Source organism: Rhinoraja longicauda, chromosome 5, assembly GCF_053455715.1.
Source record: "Rhinoraja longicauda isolate Sanriku21f chromosome 5, sRhiLon1.1, whole genome shotgun sequence".
Lineage (NCBI taxonomy): Eukaryota > Metazoa > Chordata > Chondrichthyes > Rajiformes > Arhynchobatidae > Rhinoraja > Rhinoraja longicauda.
Window position 1 is genome coordinate 32,171,180 of NC_135957.1, and position 24,642 is coordinate 32,195,821.

Consider the following 24,642-nt stretch of genomic DNA (forward strand, 5'->3'; position numbering starts at 1 on the left):
CATTAAAGATCCCATGGCAGTATTTCAAAGATCAGAAATACTCTTCCCAGAATCTAGATGTTTATTCCTCAATAGACATTTCTAAAATAAGTCAATTTTCTCATATCTGTTTGCAAAACCTCAACCAGTATTGTACATTCCGATTTAGTCAATTCTAGTGCCTACACGTGTAATAGTACTTCATTGAGTGCAAGTACTCTGGGACCATGGTCATGAAAAGTACTATATAACTGATTTTTAGTCCTGACTGACAGGAGCACTGTACTTCATCTTGACCTATGCACAATACATAAATTAGCTTACAGTTAGAGCTGGCACAATTTCCTTCATACCAGAGATGGTAGGACAAGTGAGGGTCAGAAGATGTCAACAGCAGGTTATCGTGATACACCAATTTTTATTGATAACTGGTTGTTCAGAAACTATCATTTTCAAAGAATGATAGTAATGTATACAAGTTAGCAGCTTCGGAAATCCAGCTATTAATTATCTGCAATTGGCTGACCAGAAGGATTTCTGGTGAAGCTATAGTACAATGGGAACCTGTGCTAGAAAAGCAATAGTTTAAAACCACATATTAGCCATTTTGATCAATGTAGATCTCTGCTCCATTTCCTTTTCTGAAGATGATAATTAACTCTGGAATGCAGTCTAATTTCCTTCGGAGTCATGTAATTTATCAGGACAAGAAAAATGTTCTGAAGCTTTTTAAAAAACACTTCATGGTCTGATTGACCTAGTTTATTTTAACACATCATGGCTTCTTATTATCTCTCATCCAACTTGACCCAACTCAAAATTAGCAAAAACTACAGAATTGTACTTTTTCATCCTCCATCAGTATGTGCCAGTTACGGGTAACCCACACTTTCTCCCATTTTCCCCATCGCTATCCATTTGAGCCAGTTTTTCCATTATGCCTCCAGGCAATGCATTCCCGATCCTAATCACACCTTGCACATAATCTTATCAAGTCGCATTTGGCTTGTTTGCCAATCCTTTTTATTCCCTTTTCTCTGGTTCTCATAAATGGAATAATTTCTCTTATTATCCTTCTAAACAATTAAGATTCAATACTACTCTCCACCACATCTGGCCACCTTTTCCCAGAACAACCCCAGCTCCTCCAATCTAACCATGTACCTGGTCCCTCTGCCTCAGAAGAACTCCAATGCTTTCTGCACCCCATCCAGGACTCTTAGCACCACCCATAACTTGGTGTTGAAAGTTTAACACAATAGCCAATGTCCATTAACAGACCAAAATGGTTTACTGCCAGAGGTGGAAGACATGGATGAGGCTCTAAATTAATACTTTCCATTTATTTTATCAAGAAATGCACACGTATTTAAGATAATGGGCTTGCAAACTGATCTAGTGGATAATGTGGTTGAATCAGACATCTAAATGACTTACAGGCACTCTCCGACTCTCGCGATAGGTAACTTACGTGAACTCACACTTCCTGTTGGACGTCACTTTGTCCACTCCCCCTTCAGTCACTTTCCCCAAGGTGGAAGATGTCAATGACTGAGGGAGAAGGAGGTTGGGGACGGGGGGAAGGAAGTAATGGCGGAGCAGACATAACGATGGCCAACGGGAAGAAGCAGAAGCTGGTGAGAGGGGAGGGTATCCCACGGTGCCCAAGCGCATCATATCGGTGGCTACAGCCCAAAAGAAACAGTCGGCCAGGGGCTACGACGTGAGCCACAACACCAACCGTGTGAATCAGATAGCGCAGCAGGTGGTGAAGGGCTCGCTGGTGCAGACCAACGGCAACAACACCTAGATTTGAGGTGAAATGACAAAGTGCAGGAGTAACTCAACAGACTGAATCAGTCTGCAGAAGGGCCTCGATCCAAAAAGTCACTTATTCATGTCCTCCAGAGTTGATGGGTAACCTCACTGGGTTAATCCCACACTTTGTTTTGTATATTAAACAACAAGTTTTAAGGTGATTCCAGCTTGCATAAAATCAGACTTACGCAAGGGTTTATAGAACGTATGTAAGTTGTGGAGTGTCTGTACATTCAATGTGAAGGAAATAAAAGTGAATATTCCCAAGGCATTTGCTGCATCTTCGAACAGTATTAATAAGAACATTATTTGTCACTAAAGTCATTAGCAAAGCTCAGAGCCATAAGAACTTCACATTTGACAATGATTGCGCACGAATAATACCCCAAAAACCCGTAGATCTATATAATTTAAAAAACAACTTAATGGTTCAGTGATAAACTTTAGATAAACACTTTAGATATTATTTTATAAATATCTTTCATTGCAGTTCATGTTAGATAAGTAATTTACAGAGTCTGTAAAATGGTCTATAAAATGTCGTTTATTTTGTGTTACATTGGGCATTAACATTTTCACAGAGCCGTTGGGTATTATGATAAAATGACTAACAATTATACTGGTCCAATCTCACTGAAAATTCCCTACATTTGCACAAACCTGCAAAGAAATAATGCTTTAAAAAATATTGGGCACAATCCAAAGTTATGTTTCCCATTCCAGTGTATCGAATGTCATGCACGTGACTTAATCATTTACAAGCATAATTCCAAACTTGAGCAGAAATGTGCTGTAACAGTACAGTGAAGTGAATATCGTATAGACATGGACAGTTGTACAGTTCTTTTTTTTTTAAAAGGTGAAGATCCACAAAATTCCAAAATCACAAGGTGCATTTTCTTAAACTTGATTGTAATTTTTAATGTCTTCAGTATTTGCACAAAGTAACTCAATTATACAAGGTCAGTCTTCCTGCAGATTAATGGTGTGCAATAATTTTTTGCTTTAACTACACCAGTTTACAATTAATGATAATTGTATTTCAAGGAGAGTGAAAGAGTACTCAATGCACAAGGCAACTCCTGCAGAACTAGAACCTGGTGAATACAGAAAGATGGTTGGAATATGGGAAGCAAGCAAAAAGATGCATTAGAGTAAAACCCAATTATGTCCAAGTGCAGCAAATTTCTATTATGATCACAATACAAATGTTGCAAGTAGTTAAAATATTAAACATTCTGTCCTCTATTTTAATTGGAGGTTACTCACATTATAAAGTTAAAACTATATACTCTTCTACAGCAGTAACTGCATACCAGGAAGGCAGACAACCATCAACACAACTCAAGGGATTGACTTATTTTAAAGCAATGGCGTTTGTGTATATATATATAAAGACTAAATTAGGGACTTTCCATACATAGATAATCAGTACGGCACTGACAAGTTTGTTGCAAGAGGAATTTTTGAGTGGAGCAGTAAGGAATGGAGATGTGTAAAAACTTTGGGGATTAGACCCTGTGTGCATTTAATTTTCTCCAGGTTCGGCTGCAGCAGGTTCACTCTCATCTGGTGCACTCTCACTTGACCATAACTAGGAGAGAGGAAAAAAAAACATTCTCATCTGTAGGACTAAAAATCAATACATTTTTAAAAAAAGCATTAAAAACATTAAAATGGAATAACATCCAAACAGTCTTCCTTCAATATTAAATAACTGAGTATTAAAAACAATTTCTTATTGTACATGGCAAAAATTATTTGTGGGCAACTCTCCGACTGATAATTGTTCCAAAATGGCATTTCATTATCAAAATAAATAATGACCTACTACCGTTTATGGTCACACCTTCCCTAACTTCATTTTAAGAACCTTCATGGCTATTGTTGCTTAAATCTCATAACCTATACATTATTTTATCCACAGGAACTAACAGTTCCAGTTTCCCTTATCGACAGCTCAATTTTCTGTATTTTATAAAAAGTACACAAATGTCATTACGTGTAGTCATGGAGACATGTGGCATGCAAACAGCTCTTAAGCCCATCTAGCACACAGCAACCATCATCCACCATCATCTCCAATTGTACATTAATCACATGTTTTATTCATCCCATTCTCATCAACTCCCCCCTATTCTACTCACTCACTTATGCAACCTACTGGCCACCATCTTTGAAAAGCGAGAGGAAACCAGAGCACCTGGAGGAAATTCACAGGGTCACAGGGAGAGCGTGCAAACTCCACATAATCAGCACTCAAGGTCAGTATTAATCTCTGGTTACTGGTATTGTGAGGCAACAGCACAACTGGTCATGCCACTCTCAATGCTGTCCTGTTTGTAGTTTCCTCATATCTTAAACTCCCAGTACACTTCACAATTATACGTCTGTTCAGAAAACATCTTGCAGGCTCGGTGAGACATCTGCAACAGTCTACTTGTTTAATTTCTCATCCTCATCTACATTCAGTGTCAATACTCCCAACCAATTTACCACTCTCCCAGTTCCATCATTTCTCCAGTGCAGTTCCCAGATCAATTTGAGACCACTTGGTACACACTGGCCATTCACTACAGCAGGGTAAATCAAGCACATAATAAACCCATAATGTCCCCCACACTTTTGAGAATATTCATTTAATCTCTCCAACAGACTCATTTGGTACTGACTAATCTCCATTTTCTTATTAATGCTTTTAAATCACTAAGCACATACTATTTTGCACCCCTCCAATGACTTCAGTCCCTTCCGCATGCCTTAAATAAAATCACACCAATTCTTTGTGATTGTAACATTGATGCATGATCCCTGCTTCTCTTTGACCATCTTGCAACTTTTGATAGAACTGATTCTGCAATCTTCATCTAATATAAACTCTTCTAGACACAAGGAACTGCAAATTTTGGTTTACGAAAAAAGAGACAAAGTGCGACAGTAACTCAGCAAGCCAGGCAACATCTTTGGAGAACATGGCTCGGCAACCCACCCCAACCTACCAATGACTAGAGTCCCAACCTGAAATGTTGCTTATCCATGTTTTCCAGAGATGCTGCCAGACTGATTGATAAACTCTTTTATTGGCCATTTCCCTCAATAGGGTTATTCCTCTCTAAACCAACCATTAAGCCTCAGGGATAGCTTCTTGCCCCCATCTTCACCTTTGCCTTTCGGGTGTCCCAGGATCCCCAAGGGCAACTATTCTTGGCCCAGACCTTTCCCTTGTTCACATATTGCAATGTATGCACCAATAATTCTTAATTCTTTGCATCACTACTTGAAATGTCTGTGTTGACACACAAAACTTAAGTTCCTCCATCTCTACACTGGAGAAACTGTAGCTATCGCCAGTGCAAGCCATTGATTGACTTCTTCCTTAGCCACCTCCTCGGGTTCAATCAGGCAGCAGCTAACATTAGCATTCTAATTCAAACAAGCTCTCCATTGCTCATACTGCTCAATTTCACCTCCATGGTAATCCTCCAGCATTATGGTGCAGCTTCATTGCTTCGTACAACCTTTAGCACTGCTTTTTGCTCCTCCTTCAAGGCTAGGCTTCCTTGCTCCTCACTCTCCCTTCCGTGCTTGCTTTACTCAATGCCTCCATTCTTCTCATTTTCTCCGTAACCTCCCTCAGCTATCTTCATAACTTTGTCTCCAGCCTTATGGGAACTCTCACTCCCCTCCCCAACTGCATGCTCCCCATTCAATGAGATCACGCCTGGTCTTTTACTTCAACATCACTTTCCTGCATGTGTCTATGTTCCCATAACTAGAAATGTATTGATTTTTGTCTTGAATTAGCCAGTGACCAAGCTTCCACAGCCCTTTTGGCTAGTGAATTCCATTGATTAACCTCCAAATTACAAGTAATAGTGACATACTTGCTTAAGCAAAATGTTATAAAATGCATTCCACAAGTCATTATATGCCACATATCAGAATATTTCAAATATATTATAATTCCGTTTATGGCCACAAAAATGCATATAATAAAACGGATCAGATATGTGCAACTTTAATCTCTTCTGTACTGAATTAGACTCAAATTGCAAAGGTAAAAGTCTAAAGTAACTTACTGTAAGATTGTCTCTAAGCAACTGCATAATGAGGGTACTGTCTTTGTAGTTATCATCTTGAAGAATATCCAGCTCTTGAATAGCCTTCTCAAATGCCTAGTAAGCAACACAGACAACGTGCAAATTAGAAAGACGAGAACAATGTCAGATAAGGTTGAAGTTTAAAAAACATCTTCTGCAGGTGTTGTTGAAATAATTAGTTAATCTCCACAGGCCAGACAATCTGACATGGCAGAACTCGATTCACGACAGGAATGTCATTCCTTATTTTAGCGTGATATCTAGCCCAGTGGAGCCAAAACCTTATTTATCCTACAGCCACAACTCTGATTGTACATTTCAATACATGTCTGGCATCATTATCTAATCAATAAATGTTTTTCAAAAATCAATGACAATTACAGACAATAATAATTTGTTTAATTTTAGTTTAGAGCTATAACATGGAAACAGGTTCTAGGGTACACAGGCGCATAACTCATCGAGAGGTAGGGTATGTTCATTGGAGTATTGGGTCCAATTTTTTGGAAGGACAAAACTGCTAGAGTCCAAAGATTGATGAGAATGGTTCCAAGCACATAATATTTCTATTGCACGGATAAATGAAATCAGCCAGAGTTGTTGCTCTTGAAGCAAAGGATGAAAGGAGATTGTGATAACTGATGCTTCAATTTTTATTATTTGAGCCAACCAAATTGCTAAATGTATACTGAGTGCTAAAACACTTTGAACTACGTTGTTGGAGTCAAAGCAATGAATTATCCTGATAACGTACATTAGTACTAAATTCATTAATAGTGGATAAAGTCCATTTAAAGTTTTAGCTGTTCAATGTTTGACAGGTCGTCATAGGATAGCCCTTTAATCATGTTTCTTCCTCATAGGCCATGTCAGATAGGATAATTCCCCAAATAAACTGAAAATGTTATAATTTCTCTCAAAATCATCTTGACATCAATTATGTTCCACAGAGTGAAAGATTTTTTTTAAAATCTAAAGTTTAGTTACTACAGTGTGGAAACAGGCCCTTCGGCCCACCGATTCCGCACCGACCAGCGACCCCCGCACATTAACACTATCCTACACACTATGGACAATTTACACATACATACCTCTACGTCTTTGGAGTGTGGGAGGAAACTGAAGATCTCGGAGAAACCCCAAGCAGTCACAGGGAAAACGTACAAACTCTGTACAGACAGCACCCGTAGTTGCCTCTGTACAGGCAGCAACTCTACCGTTATGCCACTGACAAATCAAGGTGATTTGTACCCTTAGAGACACCAAGTAGGTCCAATTTTCAATCATATAGGTGGCTCACTCAACTATGGTGAAGCCTCAATCCTCATGCCTAGCTGCATTTATGAATAAGAGGGATAGATGATTATTGCTTGAATCTCCGGCCTTTCTAAGACTTCCATATTTGAGAAAAGCTGAGTGCTGACATGTGCTTACAAAGAGCATTTCCAAAACATGCAAAATACTCAATCTATGCCCAAAAAAAAGAAAAGAAAAAAAAAAGTAAATGTTACTACCTGGATTTCCATCCATTCAACTGACTTCTAAAGCTAGATTTGTTGATTAGTTGAAACACCAGATCCAACAATGAACTACCTGTAGTTAAAGACGTTTTTGATATTCACCGTTAACTTCTTCATATTAATAATGGACACACTGACATTAAATGTAGGCCTCAGGAACATATCAAGTGCCTTCAAAGAAGGAAAACAATTCCAGAGAAAACTTAACAATATTTGTCTGCATAGATATGACAATCTAAAGTGAAAATATATTCCAATTAAATTCTTCAAAATTTAAAACATGTACAACTTACATCTTTTGCCAGCTTACAGGCACGCTCTGGACAGTTGAGAATTTCATAGTAAAACACAGAGAAATTAAGAGCAAGACCCAAACAGATTGGATGTGTTGATGGCAGACCATGCTGACTGATGTCAAAAGCTGCCTGATACGCTGTCTGCGAGTTTTCTATCGTTTCTACAGAAATAATGAGATGCTTAAATTGAAACTTAGTTTGCCTTAGATATTCAATTTGTTGTTAATTCAGCAGTTACTATTACAACATTGAAAAATGTAACTGAATACATTCAAGATGTTGAATGTCCACATAAGAGATGCAACATTATATTATTAGCATTGATTTTAAATATTGAACAACATAATTGTTACTGAAGTGCTACATTATTTTCTGGGGCCCCTTCAGCTTATCATAATTTGTATTTATACATGTAAACTTGTGTAGAATTATCTGATGCAATATTTTTGCATTATAAACAAAATCAAATTTCAGAATAGACTTCCCAATGTCAATAATTGGCACATTAATTGTTTTGAGTTTTTTAAAAAATTGCCACATCGACAAAAACTGAGTTTACGTTTTCGGTCTTCTCCAGAAGCAACTTCAGCGAGATACCGATAGTAATCACCCTTCATTTTCAAGTAGAAGACTTTGCTCTCTGAGCAGGTGGTATTGGGAACCAAGTAAACGTCCAACAATCCCTGGAAGGAAAAAGAAAAAGTCAAGCAAGTTCAATGTCTAATTTAAAGTATGAATCCATTTCAGAAGTGCTACAAATTCACATAGCCAATAATTTACATCTCCTGCAGTAGGAAGTGTGAACAGGCCAAAAAAAAGAGAAACACTGCTAGCCTATCAAGAACTTACCGATTGATGCCTTAATGTAGTTTCCATCAATCTTCAAGGATGAGTTTAAAAGACTCAATCCTCAAACAAAAGGAACTGCACTTGACCACCTAGGTTTTTGTTTAAAAGTATTCCCCGGTTCCAGATTCACACAAGAAATCACCCGCTCCACCCCGAATCTTATTATGCTTCTACACTCCAGCAGAAATAGGTTCCAACCTTACCTTGTAACACAACCTGGTCATGCCAGGTATCAAACGAGTAAACCATCACTTAACCATTTCAAATGCATGGATAATCCTTCTTTAAAGAGCCAAATACTGCACACAGTACTCCAGCTACTCCACCAAAGCTTATAATTCAACTAGAACCTCCCTATTTTTGTATTAAAATCCGCTTTCTATTATTCCTGCCAAAATGGATGATTTTTCCCATGTTATACTCCATTTCCCAGATCTTTGCCCACTAACAACCCAATTTTCCAAAGGCCTATCACAAGAACAATTTTTATTCCTATATTGTCACTGATCACTCAATTTTCTTTGCTGGTTACAACACTAGCTGATTCTGTTAATGAACTCACCACTCAATTACACCACCCAAACCTTGCAAAAATTACTGGGGTCGCTCAAAGTAACAATAGAACGTGCTCAACTCTTGTTCTCTCAATATACCAGACCTCCCAACATTCGATTTTACAAATTCAGAATTTTGATGTACAAAATTCAGAATTTTACATCCAAATTCATATGGTATGCAATGTAACTTTTCAGCAAAAAAAAGTATGCACGCCAAATGCGCCTACACGTTGCGCTACATTCATGTGTGAAAACGACTATTATTTCTAACAGTCTGTAGTCCTTGGACTACATGTACAATGTCAGGCCTATCACGAGTATATTCTGCTATTTATAGAAAGGTTATATTGTACAGGGATACTTTTTGCAACGCAAAGAAAAAATTATTCTGCTTTGTTTTTTGCTTTTTCCTTACACATCCCAATTATCTTGGTATTGAATAAAAGAACAATGGGCATAAAATGTATGACTAAGTTATGAAGAGTTGATATAAGCGACTCGACTAAGCATACAGAAGTACTTGAAGTAAATTCGTACATTAATTGATAATCAGCCCAAAAAGGTGGCACTAGGCTTTTCTGCTGTGTTTTATATTTTAAACCCGTCTTAATTAATTAATATAGTTATATAATTTTGCACTTAAATTTAACATTTACTCATTACGGTTCCACCACTGATTTTCTGGCACTCTTGGTTCCAGAGCTTTGCTGGTTTATCCAGCTGGCCAAGGAAGTCTGCTATGGGGATAGATGTGCTGGCTCCAGCTGGGCTGGAGTTCCAGAGCCCAGGCCGCAGGTTGCAAATTCAACCCGCCAATCGGCCGAATTGACAAATTGCAATTACCGACTGTTTTGCAAAAAAAATGGGGCAAAATCAGAATGGCAGAAATAAAATAAGAATGCGGAAGCTTTCCGCCAAATTCGGAAGGGTTGGGAGGGGTGAAATACTATTCAATCTTTACTCTTTATTCGCCCTGCTTTAAATACTTAAAAATGCTACTGCAATCACATCATGTAGCCAAGTTCACAAATGGATGAATAAATTTGACCGTGATTATCATTTATCACATCTCATCAATCTTCCTAATCCTCTGCAGTTTTGATGGTGGCTGCTCAAACACCTTCCTCCATTGTATATCATAGTTGAATTGAACTCAATGTTACAAATGGGGGGGGGGGGGAGTGGGGGAGGAGAGGGTGCTGCACCAATGCAGGAGGTTTGGGACCAATGGGTCCACTTGGTCTAGTAGCATATAGTTTTGAGCAAGCTACTACTTGTCTTTAACAATACAATCTTCAAGCTGTCCAAGAAATTCCATTCAGTTACCATTAAAATATGACAATGTTTGCAAAGTCTCTGTTTGCCTGTAACACAAAACAAAATGCAAAAATATGGTTGCTTCAGACCACATTATTCCAAAGCTCTTGTCCAGCCTGCCAACTCGGCCACTGTAAAAATACTTGTTTCATTTCTGTTAGGCTCCAGTTTTACAGAACCTCAGGATAAAGTTCTTATTCTCATGTTTACATCTATTCATGTTCTTCCCTTTTCAGGCTTTGTCCAATCCACCATCTCTCCCCCTCACACCTTCCTGCTGGCCCACTATTACCAACCATGCTTTCAGCAAGGTCCCAACAACGCCACTACAGTCCAAATTCTCGAAATCTAATTCTTGTCTCAGATTATAAATTATATCTTCTCTTTTTGAAGTGGCTTCCAAATACTTTGGGACATTTATCCACAAATATAAACTAACTCACTTCCTCACAAATTTGTCATAAATTTGTCCTCACAAATTTATGGAAAAATTCACATAGCTCTTGCTAGTCATATTTAAGGGCTCAAAAGCTCTGGCTTTTTATCTATGATGAAATTATCATCATCCTACTCTTTCTCTATTATGTGGTTCTTTGGAACTACTAAAATGTTGCCACGTGATGGACAGACTTCATTGCCTGATCAATCACCTCTTGCCTCCAAAATGCATTCTTGACCACCACTTAACACATTCTCTCTCTCCCCCCCCCCCAGCCATTGATGTAGCAGCAACAAACTTCTGATGTCTCCTACATAGAAGTATGCTGAAGGATCCTAGTTACACAGAAACACTGCAATTCTGTGTTGATCAGCAGACAGGCTGTCAACTATTCATTGTATTTCCATATACTGGTGTCAATTCCAGTATGTTATTCATTTCACCACACTAAAATCCAAACCTTATCACCTCAATTCATTTTTTTACATCTCCTATGTTTGGTGAGTTCCAGAACTTAACAATTCTAGCCAGACTGAAACTGTACTTGACAGCACTATCTCAAACTAAAGGAACTTTTATATTGATGTTCATTCAGTTTACTCTGAAAGTTAATAATCTACTTTTACACATTAATTCTTTAAACCTATATCCAGATAAAAGGACCACAAGATCCAGCTTGTGGATTTACAACTGCCACCAGAGCAAGAATCTATTTTCATAAACCAGCATCTGCAGTACCTTGCTTCTATCTTCTTGTAAAAAAAGCTTTATCTGCAATGCTTAATAAATGAACGAACTTTGCATCAGGTCTTGATGCTCCAGAGGTTGGTAACAAGCAGTTAGCAGCAATATGCCTCCATATGCTTAAAATGGCGACATTATCCCCAAATTAGATGGTACTATTTAAGATGCAATAGGGATGTAGCAAGTTAAGTACATGCAAAATCTACCCCACCTTGGAGAACTTAGAAATTAGCCAAATAACTATGCTCCTGACAAAAAGCACAAGAGACAGGAAATGGTTTTTTCCCCCCACAGTACACAGTTTCGCAGCACACAGCAAGAAATCCCTGGCCCATAAAACAATTTTACTTGCAGAAAATCAGATCAGATCAGTGTAGTACATCACAATACAAGTTTAAAATGTTTAGACTGGAGAGTGGTAAAACTATAATTTGCAAAGCTGGATACTTTGGACTGCTACCAGCAAACAACTGACATTAATTTTAAACTTCTAATATATTCTGGTATTCTGGGGGGAAAAATGGTTGTAGTGGCATAAAATAGTTGGCAACAAACACCACAGTTAGAAATGGAGATGTTCATGGATTGACATGTTTAAATGGGAATTTAGTCCCAAGGAGGGACAGTGACAAAAATCATGAAGTGCACTGTGGAACTGAGTATGTTACAGGAGAGAAATAAGTGCTTTTCAGATAAAGATACAGCTACAGGCCAGTAGCACATTTCTCTTCGTTACCAAATTAGTAAACAACTTAATTAAGGATATATACCCCACCTTTCCTCTCTCAAACACTATTTTTTCATGGCTGTTGAACTCTAATTATTGAAAAATTAGTGCTTGCATAATGAACATGACTGAAATAATGAGAGCAAATAAAAAGATAAAGAAAAATGTAAACAGTAAATACTGGAAATCGGAAATAAAACAAAGTACTAAAATAGTTCTTCCACCGATGCTGCCTGAATTGCTGAAACAGAATATTTCAAAGATCCTACTTCAGAACTGGACAAATAAAGGAATTTTATTCAGAAAAAAAGGAATGGTGCCAACTTTGTGGACAAGCCTTCTATGTTGCATCTTCCAAGCATTGCTCTTGTTCAGTCACCAAAGCCTTTGAACAGGGATCTCCAAACTATGGCCCGCGGGTCACATCCGGCCTGTCACGAGATTCTATCCAGCCCGCAGCAAGCTCAGGCAGCGGGGACTTGAAGTAGAAGCTGCCGGCGAAGATTCACCGGAGAGCGGATCGCCACCGACCCAGAGCCGGGACAAGGCTAGAGATTACAGTGCCCCGACTCAAACAACAAACCCAAGGAAACTTCCCTCCTCGCCATCGCCCACCCCGGGGAGAGGGGGGGGAGAGTCGGGGTAGAGGGAGCAGCGAGTGAGAGCGCGGGTAGGGGGGTCAGAGGGTCTGTTGAAGGAGCGCTGACACTTGCGAGTGCTGCTCCCCCCCTCTCTCCCCTCGAGATCTGCGCTGCTCCTCCACTCTCTTCCCCGGCCCCCTCTAATGCAGCGAAATAAGAACAAACACAAGTGAAACTTCCCTCCTCGTCGCATCCACTCACCCCGGGGATGCGGGGCTTCTGAACAACAACTACACTTGTGTTTGTTCTTATTTCGCTGCGTTAAAGGAAGACGGGGCCAGGGAAGAGAGTGGAGCAGCAGCACAGATCTCGCTGGCACTGGGAGAGAGGGAGGAAGCAGCACCCGCAAGTGGTGACGCTCTTTCACCAGACCCTCTGACAGCCTCCTCCTCCCCGCGCCCTCTACCCCGACTCTCCCCCCCCCCCCCCCCCCCTCTCTCGCTCTCTCTGTGGTGGTCACTATATTTTTTCTGTTTTATAAATAATTGTATACATACGGTATATATACATTCCAATATTTCAAGCTCTTTAAAAATTGAATATTATTTATCTGTTGCCTTTTAAACCGAATGTAAACTAACCTAATCTAGTTTAACCTTTCCTAATCTAATGTAACCTAGTTTAAACTTTGAGTTCATTAAATTTATAAAACTTCTTTATTTTTTCCTACACCCCGCAAAAATGTGCCAAATATATAATGTGGCCCTCATGCTGAAAAGTTTGGAGGCCCCTGCCTTTGAAGATCGACAAATGGACCTGTGCAGTTCTCTGGTTTTCATGAGCAAATGCAATGCAAAAGATGCATCAGTTCTATAATTTAAATAAGCTGAACTGATCCCCAGGTTGACTGAGACATTGGGAAAGATTAAATTAAAAAAGTGTTTTTCCAAAGCAGCTTTTATGTGGTTCTCTTATTACCAATCAAAATGAATTTTAGTCAATTCTGCCTGCAAAATATTGCTGATGTTCCCCAATTCATCATTCCCATTTTATCCAACCAGCGTTGTAGACAAATGTGTTGTAACATAACTACTTGTATAAATCATTACAAAGCTATGCATTGTCAAAGAAAGCAACAGTAATTCAAAGTGGAACAAATTATATATATTTTTTATTTAGGATACGGTGGGGGGAAGGGATGGTAGACTGCACAAAAAGATAATCTTTGGTTTAGTGACCTTTCATTTACCAGAGGAGAGGTGGAATTTAGGCCATTTTTTAAAAACCTTCAGAATTTTCTACTCCTAGATAAATATACTTAAAGCAGGGAACAGTAGACCCTGCACAACATAGAAACTGGGTGCAGGAGTAGGCCATTCGGCCCTTCGAGCCTGCACCGCCATTCAATATGATCATGGCTGATCATCCAACTCAGTATCCCGTACCTACCTTCTCTCCATACCCCCCGATCCCTTTAACCACAAGGGCCACATCTAACTCCCTCTTAAATATAGCCAATGAACTGGCCTCAACTACCTTCTGTGGCAGAGAATTCCACAGATTCACCACTGTGTGAAAAAAAAACCTTTTCATCTCGGTCCTAAAAGACTTCCCCCTTATCCTTAAACTGTGACCCCTTGTTCTGGACTTCCCCAACATCGGGAACAATCTTCCTGCATCTAGCCTGTCCAACCCCTTAAGAATTTTGTAAGTTTCTATAAGATTCCCCCCTCAATCTTCTAAATTCCAGCGAGTACAAGCCGAGTCTATCCAGTCTTTCTTCATATGAAAGTCCTGCCATCCCAGGAATCAATCTAGTGAACCTTCTCTGTACTCCCTCTATGGCAAGAATGTCTTTCCTCAGATTAGGAGACCAAAACTGTACGCAATACTCCAGGTGTGGTCTCACCAATGCCCTGTACAACTGCAGCAGAACCTCCCTGCTCCTATACTCAAACCCCCTCGCTATGAATGCCAACATACCATTCGCTTTCTTCACTGCCTGCTGCACCTGCATGCCTACTTTCAATGACTGGTGTACCACGACACCCAGGTCTCGTTGCATCTCCCCTTCTCCTAATCGGCCACCAGTCAGGTAATAGTCTGCTTTCCTGTTCTTGCCACCAAAGTGGCTAACCTCACATTTATCCACATTATACTGCATCTGCCATGCATTTGCCCACTCACCTAACCTATCCAAGTCACGTTGCAGCCTCCTAGCATCCTCCTCACAGCTAACACTGCCCCCCAGCTTCGTGTCATCCGCAAACTTGGAGATGTTGCATTCAATTCCCTCGTCCAAAATCATTAATATATATTGTAAATAGCTGGGGTCCCATCACTGAGCCTTGCGGTACCCCACTAGTCACTGCCTGCCATTCTAAAAAGGACCCGTTTATTCCTACTCTTTGCTTCCTGTCTGCCAGCCAGTTCTCTATCCACATCAATACTGAATCCACAACACCGTATGCTTTAAGTTTGCATACTAATCTCTTATGTGGGACCTTGTCGAAAGCCTTCTGGAAGTCCAGATATAACACATCCACTGGTTCTCCCTTATCCACTCTACTAGTTACATCCTCGAAAAATTCTATAAGATTCGTCAGACATGATTTACCTTTCATAAATCCATGCTGACTTTGTCCAATGATTTTAACACTTTCCAAATGTGCTGCTGTCCCATCTTTAATAACTGACTCTAGCATTTTCCCCACTACCGATGTTAGACTAACTGGTCTGTAATTCCCCGTTTTCTCTCTCCCTCCCTTTTTGAAAAGTGGGGTTACATTAGTTACCCTCCAATCCTCAGGAACTACTCCAGAATCTAAAGAGTTTTGAAAAATTATCACTAATGCATCCACTATTTCTGGGGCTACCTCCTTAAGCACTCTGGGATGCAGCCTATCTGGCCCTGGGGATCCATTCAATTTACTTAACACCACTTCCCGACTAACCTGGATTTCACCCAGTTCCTCCATCTCATTTGACCCCCGGTCCCCTGCTATTTCCGGCAGATTATTTATGTCTTCCTTAGTGAAGACAGAACCAAAGTAGTTATTCAATTGGTCTGCCATGTCCTTGTTCCATGATCAATTCACCTGTTTCTGACTGCAAGGGACCTACATTTGTTTTAACTAATCTTTTTCTCTTCACATATCTATAAAAGCTTTTGCAGTCAGTTTTTATGTTCCCTGCCAGTTTTCTTTCATAATCTATTTTCCCTTTCCTGATTAAGCCCTTTGTCCTCCTCTGCTGGACTCTGAATTTCTCCCAGTCCTCTGCTAGGCTGCTTTTTCTTGCTAATTTGTACGCTTCATCTTTTGTTTTGATACTATCCCTAATCTCCCTTGTTAGCCACGAATGCACTACCTTCCCTGATTTATTCTTTTGCCAAACTGGGATGAACAATTGTTGTAGTTCATCCATGCGGTCTTTAAATGCCTTCCATTGCATATCCACCGTCAACCCTTTAAGAATCAATTGCCAGTCTATCTTGGCCAATTCACGTCTCATGCCCTCAAAGTTACCTTTCTTTAAGTTCAGAACCGTTGTTTCTGAATTAACTAAGTCACTCTCAACCATATTATGGTCACTCTTGCCCAAGGGGCCACGCACATCAAGACTGCTAACTAACCCTTCCTCATTACTCAATATCCAGTCTAGAAAAACCTGCTCTCTCGTTGGTTCCTCTACATGTTGGTTTAGAAAACTATCCCATATACATTCCATGAAATCCTCTTCCTCAGCATCTCTGCCAATTTGATTCACCCAATCTATATGTAGATTGAAGTCACCTATTATAACTGTTTTACCTTTGTTGCACGCATTTCTTATTTCCTGTTTGATGCCATCCCCAACTCTACTACTACTGTTAGGTGGCCTGTACACAACTCCCACTAGCGTTTTGGTAACCCTAACCCTGCCAAATGATTGGTTGGGAAGCAAGAATGAGAAGTGTCACAAGCTGGTGGTAAAGCACATGATAAACCAGAATGCTTTAAGAATAAGGGGTAGGCCATTTAGAACTGAGATGAGGAAAAACATTTTCAGTCAGAGTTGTGAATCTGTGGAATTCTCTGCCTCAGAAGGCAGGGGAGGCCAATTCTCTGAATGTATTCAAGAGAGAGCTAGATAGAGCTCTTAAGGATAGCGGAGTCAGGGGGTATGGGGAGAAGGCAGGAACGGGGTACTGATTGAGAATGATCAGCCATGATCACATTGAATGGCGGTGCTGGTTCGAATGGCCTCCTCCTGCACCTATTGTCTATAAGTGGCCATACCATTTTTTTTGCTTCCATTTCTTATGTTATTTAACAAAGAATGTTTTTTTTAAAAATCATATGAACGTACCTGAAGGGGGAGGGGAGGGGGGGATTGTGTCCAACAGTATCTTTTTAAACTTAACATTCTGCTTCAGAAATTAACTACAGTTTTCATACACTAAAGAAACGAAGGAAGAAAGCAGAGGATAACAGTCAGCTCAGTAGACATTTGCCTTGGCCTCAACACATACAAAAGATAAAGTCAGCTTTGCTGAACAGCCACCAGATGTAACAATCCGTCCATGCAAACTGGATCCACAGTTCAAAAATCGACACTTCCTTCACACCAACAACAGTGGATTAAAATACTTGCAACAGAGAACTTGTGTACTAAAAAGATTTTCCAGGGTGTGCAGCACCTCCCATTGACGGGTGCAACTGTGTTCACAGGCATACATTGTTCACCCAGCACTCATCCTATAACTCCTTCATTTAATCTTTTAAATATGGTAGTGCTTTCTCAACTTATCTTTTTGAAGTTGTATTTCCAAGAAATTGTCTCAAAACCACTCAAACCTAACCATGAAAAACACCAATTTTTCCTTGATGTTTCCTCGACACCAAGCAGCTATCGAAATTAAGTTCCAGTAATTTGAAGATTTAAATTTCTATTTTGATTATTTTCTATATCTCAAGTAAATATAGAATTCAAGCAATGCCGCATTAATTCAATCTGTAGTGCTGCCCTTGAACTCATACCAAATTCAGGCCAGAGCACATTCAGAATTATTGCTTTTGTTTAAAACTGCAACTTATCAAATATTGATGCCAACTTCCATCTGGCAGTTTATTCAATTCCTCCATCTCATTAATATATGCTTGCAAATGCTTCCAGCTTCTGAAGAATTAACTTTATCTCCTAATTTGATAACACAATTCAGACAACCCCAAGGCCATATCCTGCCATGCCAGCAGTGTACACAAGTGGTCATTAACTGAAAAGAGTGGCAGCTACCCAGATCAAGTGCCCTATTCTACTTGTCTCCCCAATGTAAACCAGCCTGCTACTTTACCTTAAAATACATCTATCTTTTCCCCTTCCTGTACTTCACCTCTTCTCGACAATGCCTTTTTACCTCATAACTATTTTTTTTTAATCCATGTTGCCCACTTCCAGGTGTATTTCATCAACATTAGATGACTTCACTCTTGAAATTTCAACAAACTTACTGTGACACTGGTCCAAGCCAGCTCCCAATGAAGTAATCCCCTTTTATATCCCTGCAACTCATTCTTTTTCTTACCTATCAAAATCCCTTCTATTACACCTACAGCAGGGTCAATCTAGCGTATTAATTCGCCGAAGGTACATCTTTGGTGTGCAGGAGGAAACTGGAGCATCTAATGGAGGTTACGCAGAGATGAAACTCCACAGTCAATGCATTGGGTTGTTGGAACTGTGAAGCAGCAACAATTTCAAACCATTTCCATGGCAAATCTGAAACCCAATGACCCATAAGTGATTAGAATGAGTTCCATACTCATTTGAAAAAAATGAACACTGCAATTACAACATTCCAACCCTTTGGCATAAACATTATTCAATAAAATACCAAAATATCACAATTCCAACCCTCAATTCCATCCAGTTCCCAGGAAGGAGTCCCACAGGCTGGTGCATTTCCCTTCTGTGATTGCTTTTTCATTTGTCATCCACCCATCAAAATATTGCTCATAATTATCATATTACTACGTGATATTTCTCAATTCTCAATTTATTTTGTCTTGACCCAAAATGTCACCCATTCCTTCTCGCCAGAGATGCTGCCTGTCCTGCTGAGTTACTCCAGTATCCAGTACTCCAGTCTATAATATTGCTCACCTCGGGCTCAAATCCCTTGAACATTCATTTCTGGTTTATTCAATAAAGACCTATACATTTAATCAATCTGACTTTCTGACTAGGAATATTCTCGAGTTCCTTATAACATTTTGAAATATCTAGTATGTTTGCACTGTGTGTGTGTGTGCAGTATACATGTCTCTCAGTATGGGAGAAGATAGCGATGTCAACTGCAAAAGACACCCAAAGCAACATTGCAGATTGGTGCTGAGTCAGCAATTCAATTTGGAAGCTAGTAGAAACGAGAGACAGAAGGCTGGGGCAAAAATAATTTAATACTATGTTACAACCCAGTTGGTAGCATCCCTTGCTTCCATTGAAACATCAAAAAATATTTTATTAGATTAACAACCTATTCCATCTGCCACACTAAAGCATTATACATCTAACTGAAGGAAGCTCTCAACAGAGGCAGGGCCAATATTGAAAAGTACTTTGTAAAGTAAAAAGCAGGAGGAAGTTGCAAAGCCACAATTTCCACAGCACCAAGCTTGGTGCCCCTTCATTTAAACTCGATCACAGGAACTCCAATATGAATTTAGACCAACAAGCAGAATGAACCCCATTTAGAATTGCTTGCTAATAGATGAAAAAATGAAAAAGATTATATATTTTGAGAACTTCAAAGAAAATCAAGAAAAAAGATCATGCAATGTGACAGATGTCCCAAGCCTGGGTAAAAATGAAAATTTGCAAGAATACAGAAGTGTCTGAAAACCAGCCTCAGGCTTTTACTGAACAAGATTTGATGATCATTTGTGATAAACACAGACAGATCTCAATCCAGAAAAAACACCAAGCAATTGTGTTTATTTAGTGATTTTCCGGATCGTTTTTAATACAATTTCGATATTTTCAGCTTAGAAAAGAAATTCCCAATTTATTTTATGAAAACGATTAATCAAAACTAACAAAAGTCAGATTTATAACATTTATAATTATGAACAAAGCAAATGTTGGCTGCAACAGCAAGATATGAAGAAACTGATGTGATTCACACCAAGCTGCCCCACCCAGCATGCACACCCAAGTTAGACTTAAGACCATGACAAAATGCGACAAGTCAACAGTCACTGCCATGAACTCACCGATTTGACAATACTAATTAGGAACAGCCTAGTAGGAATTTAATTGTATGACACTTTTCGGTATGTGTATGTGTGCGCGCAGGCGTGCGGGGAGGGGAGGAGGGGAGGGGGGAAGAGGTGGGAGAATTTAACAGAAAAAAACCCACGCTCAAAATGTGAATAATTTTCCACCACATTAGGCAATCACGTTTAAAAGGTAGCCATTATTGCCTTGTATATCAAACGCCTTTAAAATGCTTTCGGCCCACAATCTTTAAAGAACAGAACTCCCATTTCAGGAAAGATATAAAATCCATGCGAATGTTATGTATTATTTCATACTGACAAGGCCCAAAAATCTAAAAATGTAAAATTCCCCAGTTAAAAAAACAAATCCATTTGCAAGTGTCCATCGCAGTTAGTATAAACAGCAAATGCGTCTCTCTAGTATAGAATCAAGGAAACATACTTTTTAAAAGCTATATGCAGAAAACTGGTGCACGGGCAACCAGCTAAATATTAGACTTTAACTTCAAACCCATATTAGATGGTTCATAATAAAATATAAATTATCAGATTTGTTCAAGAACGGCTTATTCTACCACTGATCAGCTATGGCCAAAAATCAGCATTCCGATTCATAATTAATCTTTGGAAACGTCACTCCACTACACTGATGGTTACAATATTACATATCGACTGGATGTAGCTTTAAATGAATCAAGCTTATCATAACCAGTAATGGGAAAATCTGATGGACTGGGTCAAATCTCTTCTTTTCACGTGTACACAAATTCGCGGCGTACTAACAAGTCAATGTTATAACTCCTAAGAGTCGCCAGAACCAGATTTCATATTTTCTTTAAAATATTGTTAAAGCAAACACTTCACGAAAGACGCCTGACCGAAAATTACACAAAATCGCGCTTAATTTGTTTTGCTTTTTAAAAAAAAAAGATAATTTCATTTACAAATGCCACAAGGCTAACGCAACCTCTAATTAAGACTTCCCCCGTCCTTTGTGCGCCTCTTACCAGGACGTCGCCGCAGATTTCACGGAGCTCCCCCTCCACTTTCTCCCGGTAGCTTTTGATCAGTTGCAGTTTCTTCTCGTCGCTGTCGTTTTTCTGTTCGATGCTGGAGATAACCCTCCACGCCGAGCGGCGGGCGCCCACGACGTTCTTGTAAGCAACCGACAGCAGGTTCCTCTCCTCGATGCTGAGCCCGGAGCCTTGCTCGGTCACCTTTTTCATAGCAGCGGCCATGTCATCGTACCTCTCGGCCTGCTCGGCCAGCTTGGCTTTCTGCACCTGCTCTGCATTCTCCGGGTTGCTGGGGGCCGGTTTCTCTGGCGCCTCAGCCTGCTTGGCATTCTCCGGGCTGTTGTTGGTCTGCTCGGCCGGTTTCTCTTGCTTGACCTGCTCTGTGTTCTCCATGCTTCTGTCGGCTGGTCTCTCTCTCTCTCTCACTGGGCTCTGCTGCTGTGCTTTCGTTACACCGAGGGCTGGGCTACTGCTCACTCCGCCTTTCAGTCAAAAGGTGTGCAGGCTGTTGAGAAAAAGGAAATTGATTCTCATAAAAAAAACAATGTGTCGGTGATAGTTTGATAGGTGGCCGCCGAGCGAGAGACCAGGGCGGGAGGGTGAACGCCTTAAGAGGAGCCTTATCTACATCCGCTTGCTTTGCCTCCACAATCGATCTCAGGCACAGAGTAGCGCGGATCCACTTCGTGCAAAGTACAAACAAGGGAACATGGCGGATTTTTAAAAAAAATCCAAGAAATCTTTAAAATTAAGCTAAACCCCTCAGCCCTGCGGGCAAATTACATGTATTTTGATTTAAAAGGCAATTGTTCACCCTTTAATTATTTTATAATCGGCCCCACGCTCTCTCTCTCTCTCTCTCTCTTATTTTTGCTTGCCATGGGTAGAGAGGAGTGGTTATCACGGCAGCTTCCCCAACAACAAACCTGGCTCGGGCTGCTATCTCCTCAAATGGATCAACTTTGGCCGGAGGAAGACCGGAGGTGGGGGCGGGCCCTCGCTGCGTGATGGATGGGCGGGGCCGGAACACGCCTCTCCCCCTGCGCTCGCTTCCGCTATGACTGACAGGCCGCTCGACAAATGAGCCATAGGCGTGGCTGCCGGCCCGGGGGTCTCAGCCACTCAGCTGCGGCTGTGGAGGGGGGCGGGCGCTCGGATCCGCTCTGACGGGTAACGCCACGGGGTTTCCTCCAATGATACGCAGGGCGAGATGACGTCGCGGTTGCCGTGGCGACGGCGGAGAGCAGAGGAATGGCAAGGGCGTGGCGGGCGGGACTCTTCATGTCGGCGCTGCAGCTTCGCTCTCAATGGCGACCCGCGCAATGAGGCCAATGCGTTTGGTGCTCATGACTCAGACACTCACAACTTTGTCTCAACCAACTTCATCCACGCACAATAAATTACACCCCGAGGCCATAATAACATTAGACAGCGAACACTGATGTGAAACTCAGCAAGATGGTATGTGTAGGAAGGAACTACAGATGCTGGTTTACACCGAAGATGGACACACAATGATATGACGCCCACCCCTCTCTACAGCCGCAGCTGATTGTCTCAGACAGAAAAAAATCAAGTTTCTGCTGTTGATGTTGAATATATTAGATGCTTAGAATGTTCGTATTAGTGGTGTTAGGGAAAATAAAATATTAATTTCATGATATCTATAATATAAAGCTAAGGGATTAAAACGCCAGGCAATAAAATAATTATCAACGTCAGGCAAACTAACAGGACTAAAGATGGACAGGTCTCTTGCATCAAAGGACCTTGAAAGAAGTGGCTGCAGAGATAACGCTTACGATCTTTTGAAACCTCAAGTTATGACCCACCCCACAGATGCTAAAATCACAAATCTAATGTCTCAAAAATAGTAAACTGTAGGTCAGTTGGCATGACATCAATGGGAAAATGAAATAAAATACAAAATGCTGAAAACAAGCAGTATCTGTGGGAAAATAAATTGACGTAAGTTTTCAGGTCAAAGATCCATTCTCAGACTGACCTAAATTGTTAACTCGACTTCTTTTTTCACGGATGATGCTAGAATTGTTGAGGGTTTCTAACATTTGTGCTTTTTGTTCAGATCTCATAGGAAGTAGAACAAATATGCCATGAGTTAAGTTTGAGTTTAGTTTATTGTCACGTATACCGAGGTACAGTGAAAAGCTTTTGTTGCATGCTAACCAGTCAGCGGCAAGACAATACATGATTTATAATTGAGCCATTCACAGTGTACAGATACATTATAAACAGGCAGACAGCTGCAGGATTATTAGGGTTGTCACTGTAGGGGATTTTAACTTTCCCAATATATACTGGCACTGTCGTAGTGCCAAGGGCTCAGACGGGGTGGAATTTGTCAAATGTGTTCAGGAACATTTCCACAGGCAATATGCAGTGGGCCCTACATGAGAGAGGGCAAAGCTTGATCTACTCTAAAGAAATTGGGAAGGGCAAGTGACTAATCTGTCCATGGGTGAGCCTTCTGGGACCAGTGACCAGTTTTCTATTAGCTTTAAAATAGTACGGATAAAGACAGGGCAGGCCCACAAGTTCAAATTCTGAATTGGGGCAAGGTCAACTTTGATGGTATTACACAGGAACTTGTTACAACTGATGGAGTAGGTTGTTTGCAGGCAAAATAAATCTGGAAAGTGAGATGCTTTTAAAAGTGTGATGACAAGAATTCAGGGCATACATGTTCCTGTTAGAGTGAAGAGCAAGGCAGGGGGAGTACAGAACCTTAGTTGATAAGATAAATTGAGGATCTGGTCAGGAAAAACGAGGCATGGGGCAGGTGTAGGCATCTGGGATCAAACATATCCCTGGAAGAATTTCAGGAATTGAGGAGTATACTTAAGAAATCAGGAGGGCAAAAGTAGGCAGGAGATAGCTCTGGCAGTTATTATTGAGGAAAATCCAAAGAGATTTTATGTACATTATGGGAAAGAGGATAACTACAGAAGGAATAGGACCTCTCAGAAATCAAAGCAGCCATTCTTGTGTGGAGCTGCAGGAAATGGGCAAGGTCCTCAATGAGTACTTCTCTCTTTTTATTCTCTTGGGGAAAGACATGAAGACTGGGGAACTTGAAGCAGTTAATGGACATGTTATGAGGACAGTCCATATTATGGTCGAGGAGGTGCTGGATCTCCTAAGGCATATGAAGATATATAAATCTCCTGGGCCTGATCACAAATATTCAAGAATACTGAAGGGAGCTAGAGAAGAGCCCTGGCTGAGATATATGAATTATCAGATACAGATAAAGTGCCAGAAGACTGGAAGGTAGCTAATGCTGTGCCTTAAAACTCTAATCCAGTGACCTAACATCTGTGGAAGGAAAGATACTGAAAAAGATTCAGAGGAATAAGATATTTTTGCACTAGGATAGTCAGAGGCTGATTAGGGATAGTCAGCATGTTTTCTTTTTTGTA

At 40.3% G+C, this 24,642-nt stretch overlaps 1 protein-coding gene across 3 annotated transcripts; it reads right to left on the reverse strand.

The window, feature by feature from the left end:
* Nucleotides 1-2,323: 2,323 nt before the first annotated feature.
* ywhaqa (tyrosine 3-monooxygenase/tryptophan 5-monooxygenase activation protein, theta polypeptide a) lies at nt 2,324-22,237 on the reverse strand. 3 transcript variants are annotated; one of them, XM_078399248.1, is made up of 6 exons: nt 22,129-22,237; nt 21,194-21,707; nt 8,273-8,396; nt 7,711-7,874; nt 5,877-5,972; nt 2,324-3,391 (listed from the first exon to the last, which is right to left on the reverse strand). In XM_078399248.1, exons 2-6 carry the CDS (start codon nt 21,593-21,595, stop codon nt 3,326-3,328), a joined length of 852 nt encoding a protein of 283 aa, XP_078255374.1. In that variant the 5' UTR covers nt 21,596-21,707; nt 22,129-22,237; the 3' UTR covers nt 2,324-3,325. The 3 variants fall into 3 exon arrangements, with proteins under 3 accessions (XP_078255374.1, XP_078255375.1, XP_078255376.1); XM_078399249.1 differs by having other exon boundaries at nt 22,017-22,146; XM_078399250.1 differs by having other exon boundaries at nt 22,081-22,134.
* Nucleotides 22,238-24,642: the final 2,405 nt, after the last annotated feature.

Bases quoted from the DNA above. Each gene is read 5' to 3' on its own strand.
- ywhaqa (XM_078399248.1), bottom strand. From the start codon at position 21,595: ATGGAGAACACAGAGCAGGTCAAGCAAGAGAAACCGGCCGAGCAGACC. The intron at 7,875-8,272 runs GTAAACTCAGTT...TTATTTCTGTAG, and splicing joins TTCTGGAGAAGACCGAAAAC to AAACGATAGAAAACTCGCAG. The intron at 3,392-5,876 runs GTAAGTTACTTT...CCTCTCTCCTAG, and splicing joins TGCTTAGAGACAATCTTACA to TTATGGTCAAGTGAGAGTGC.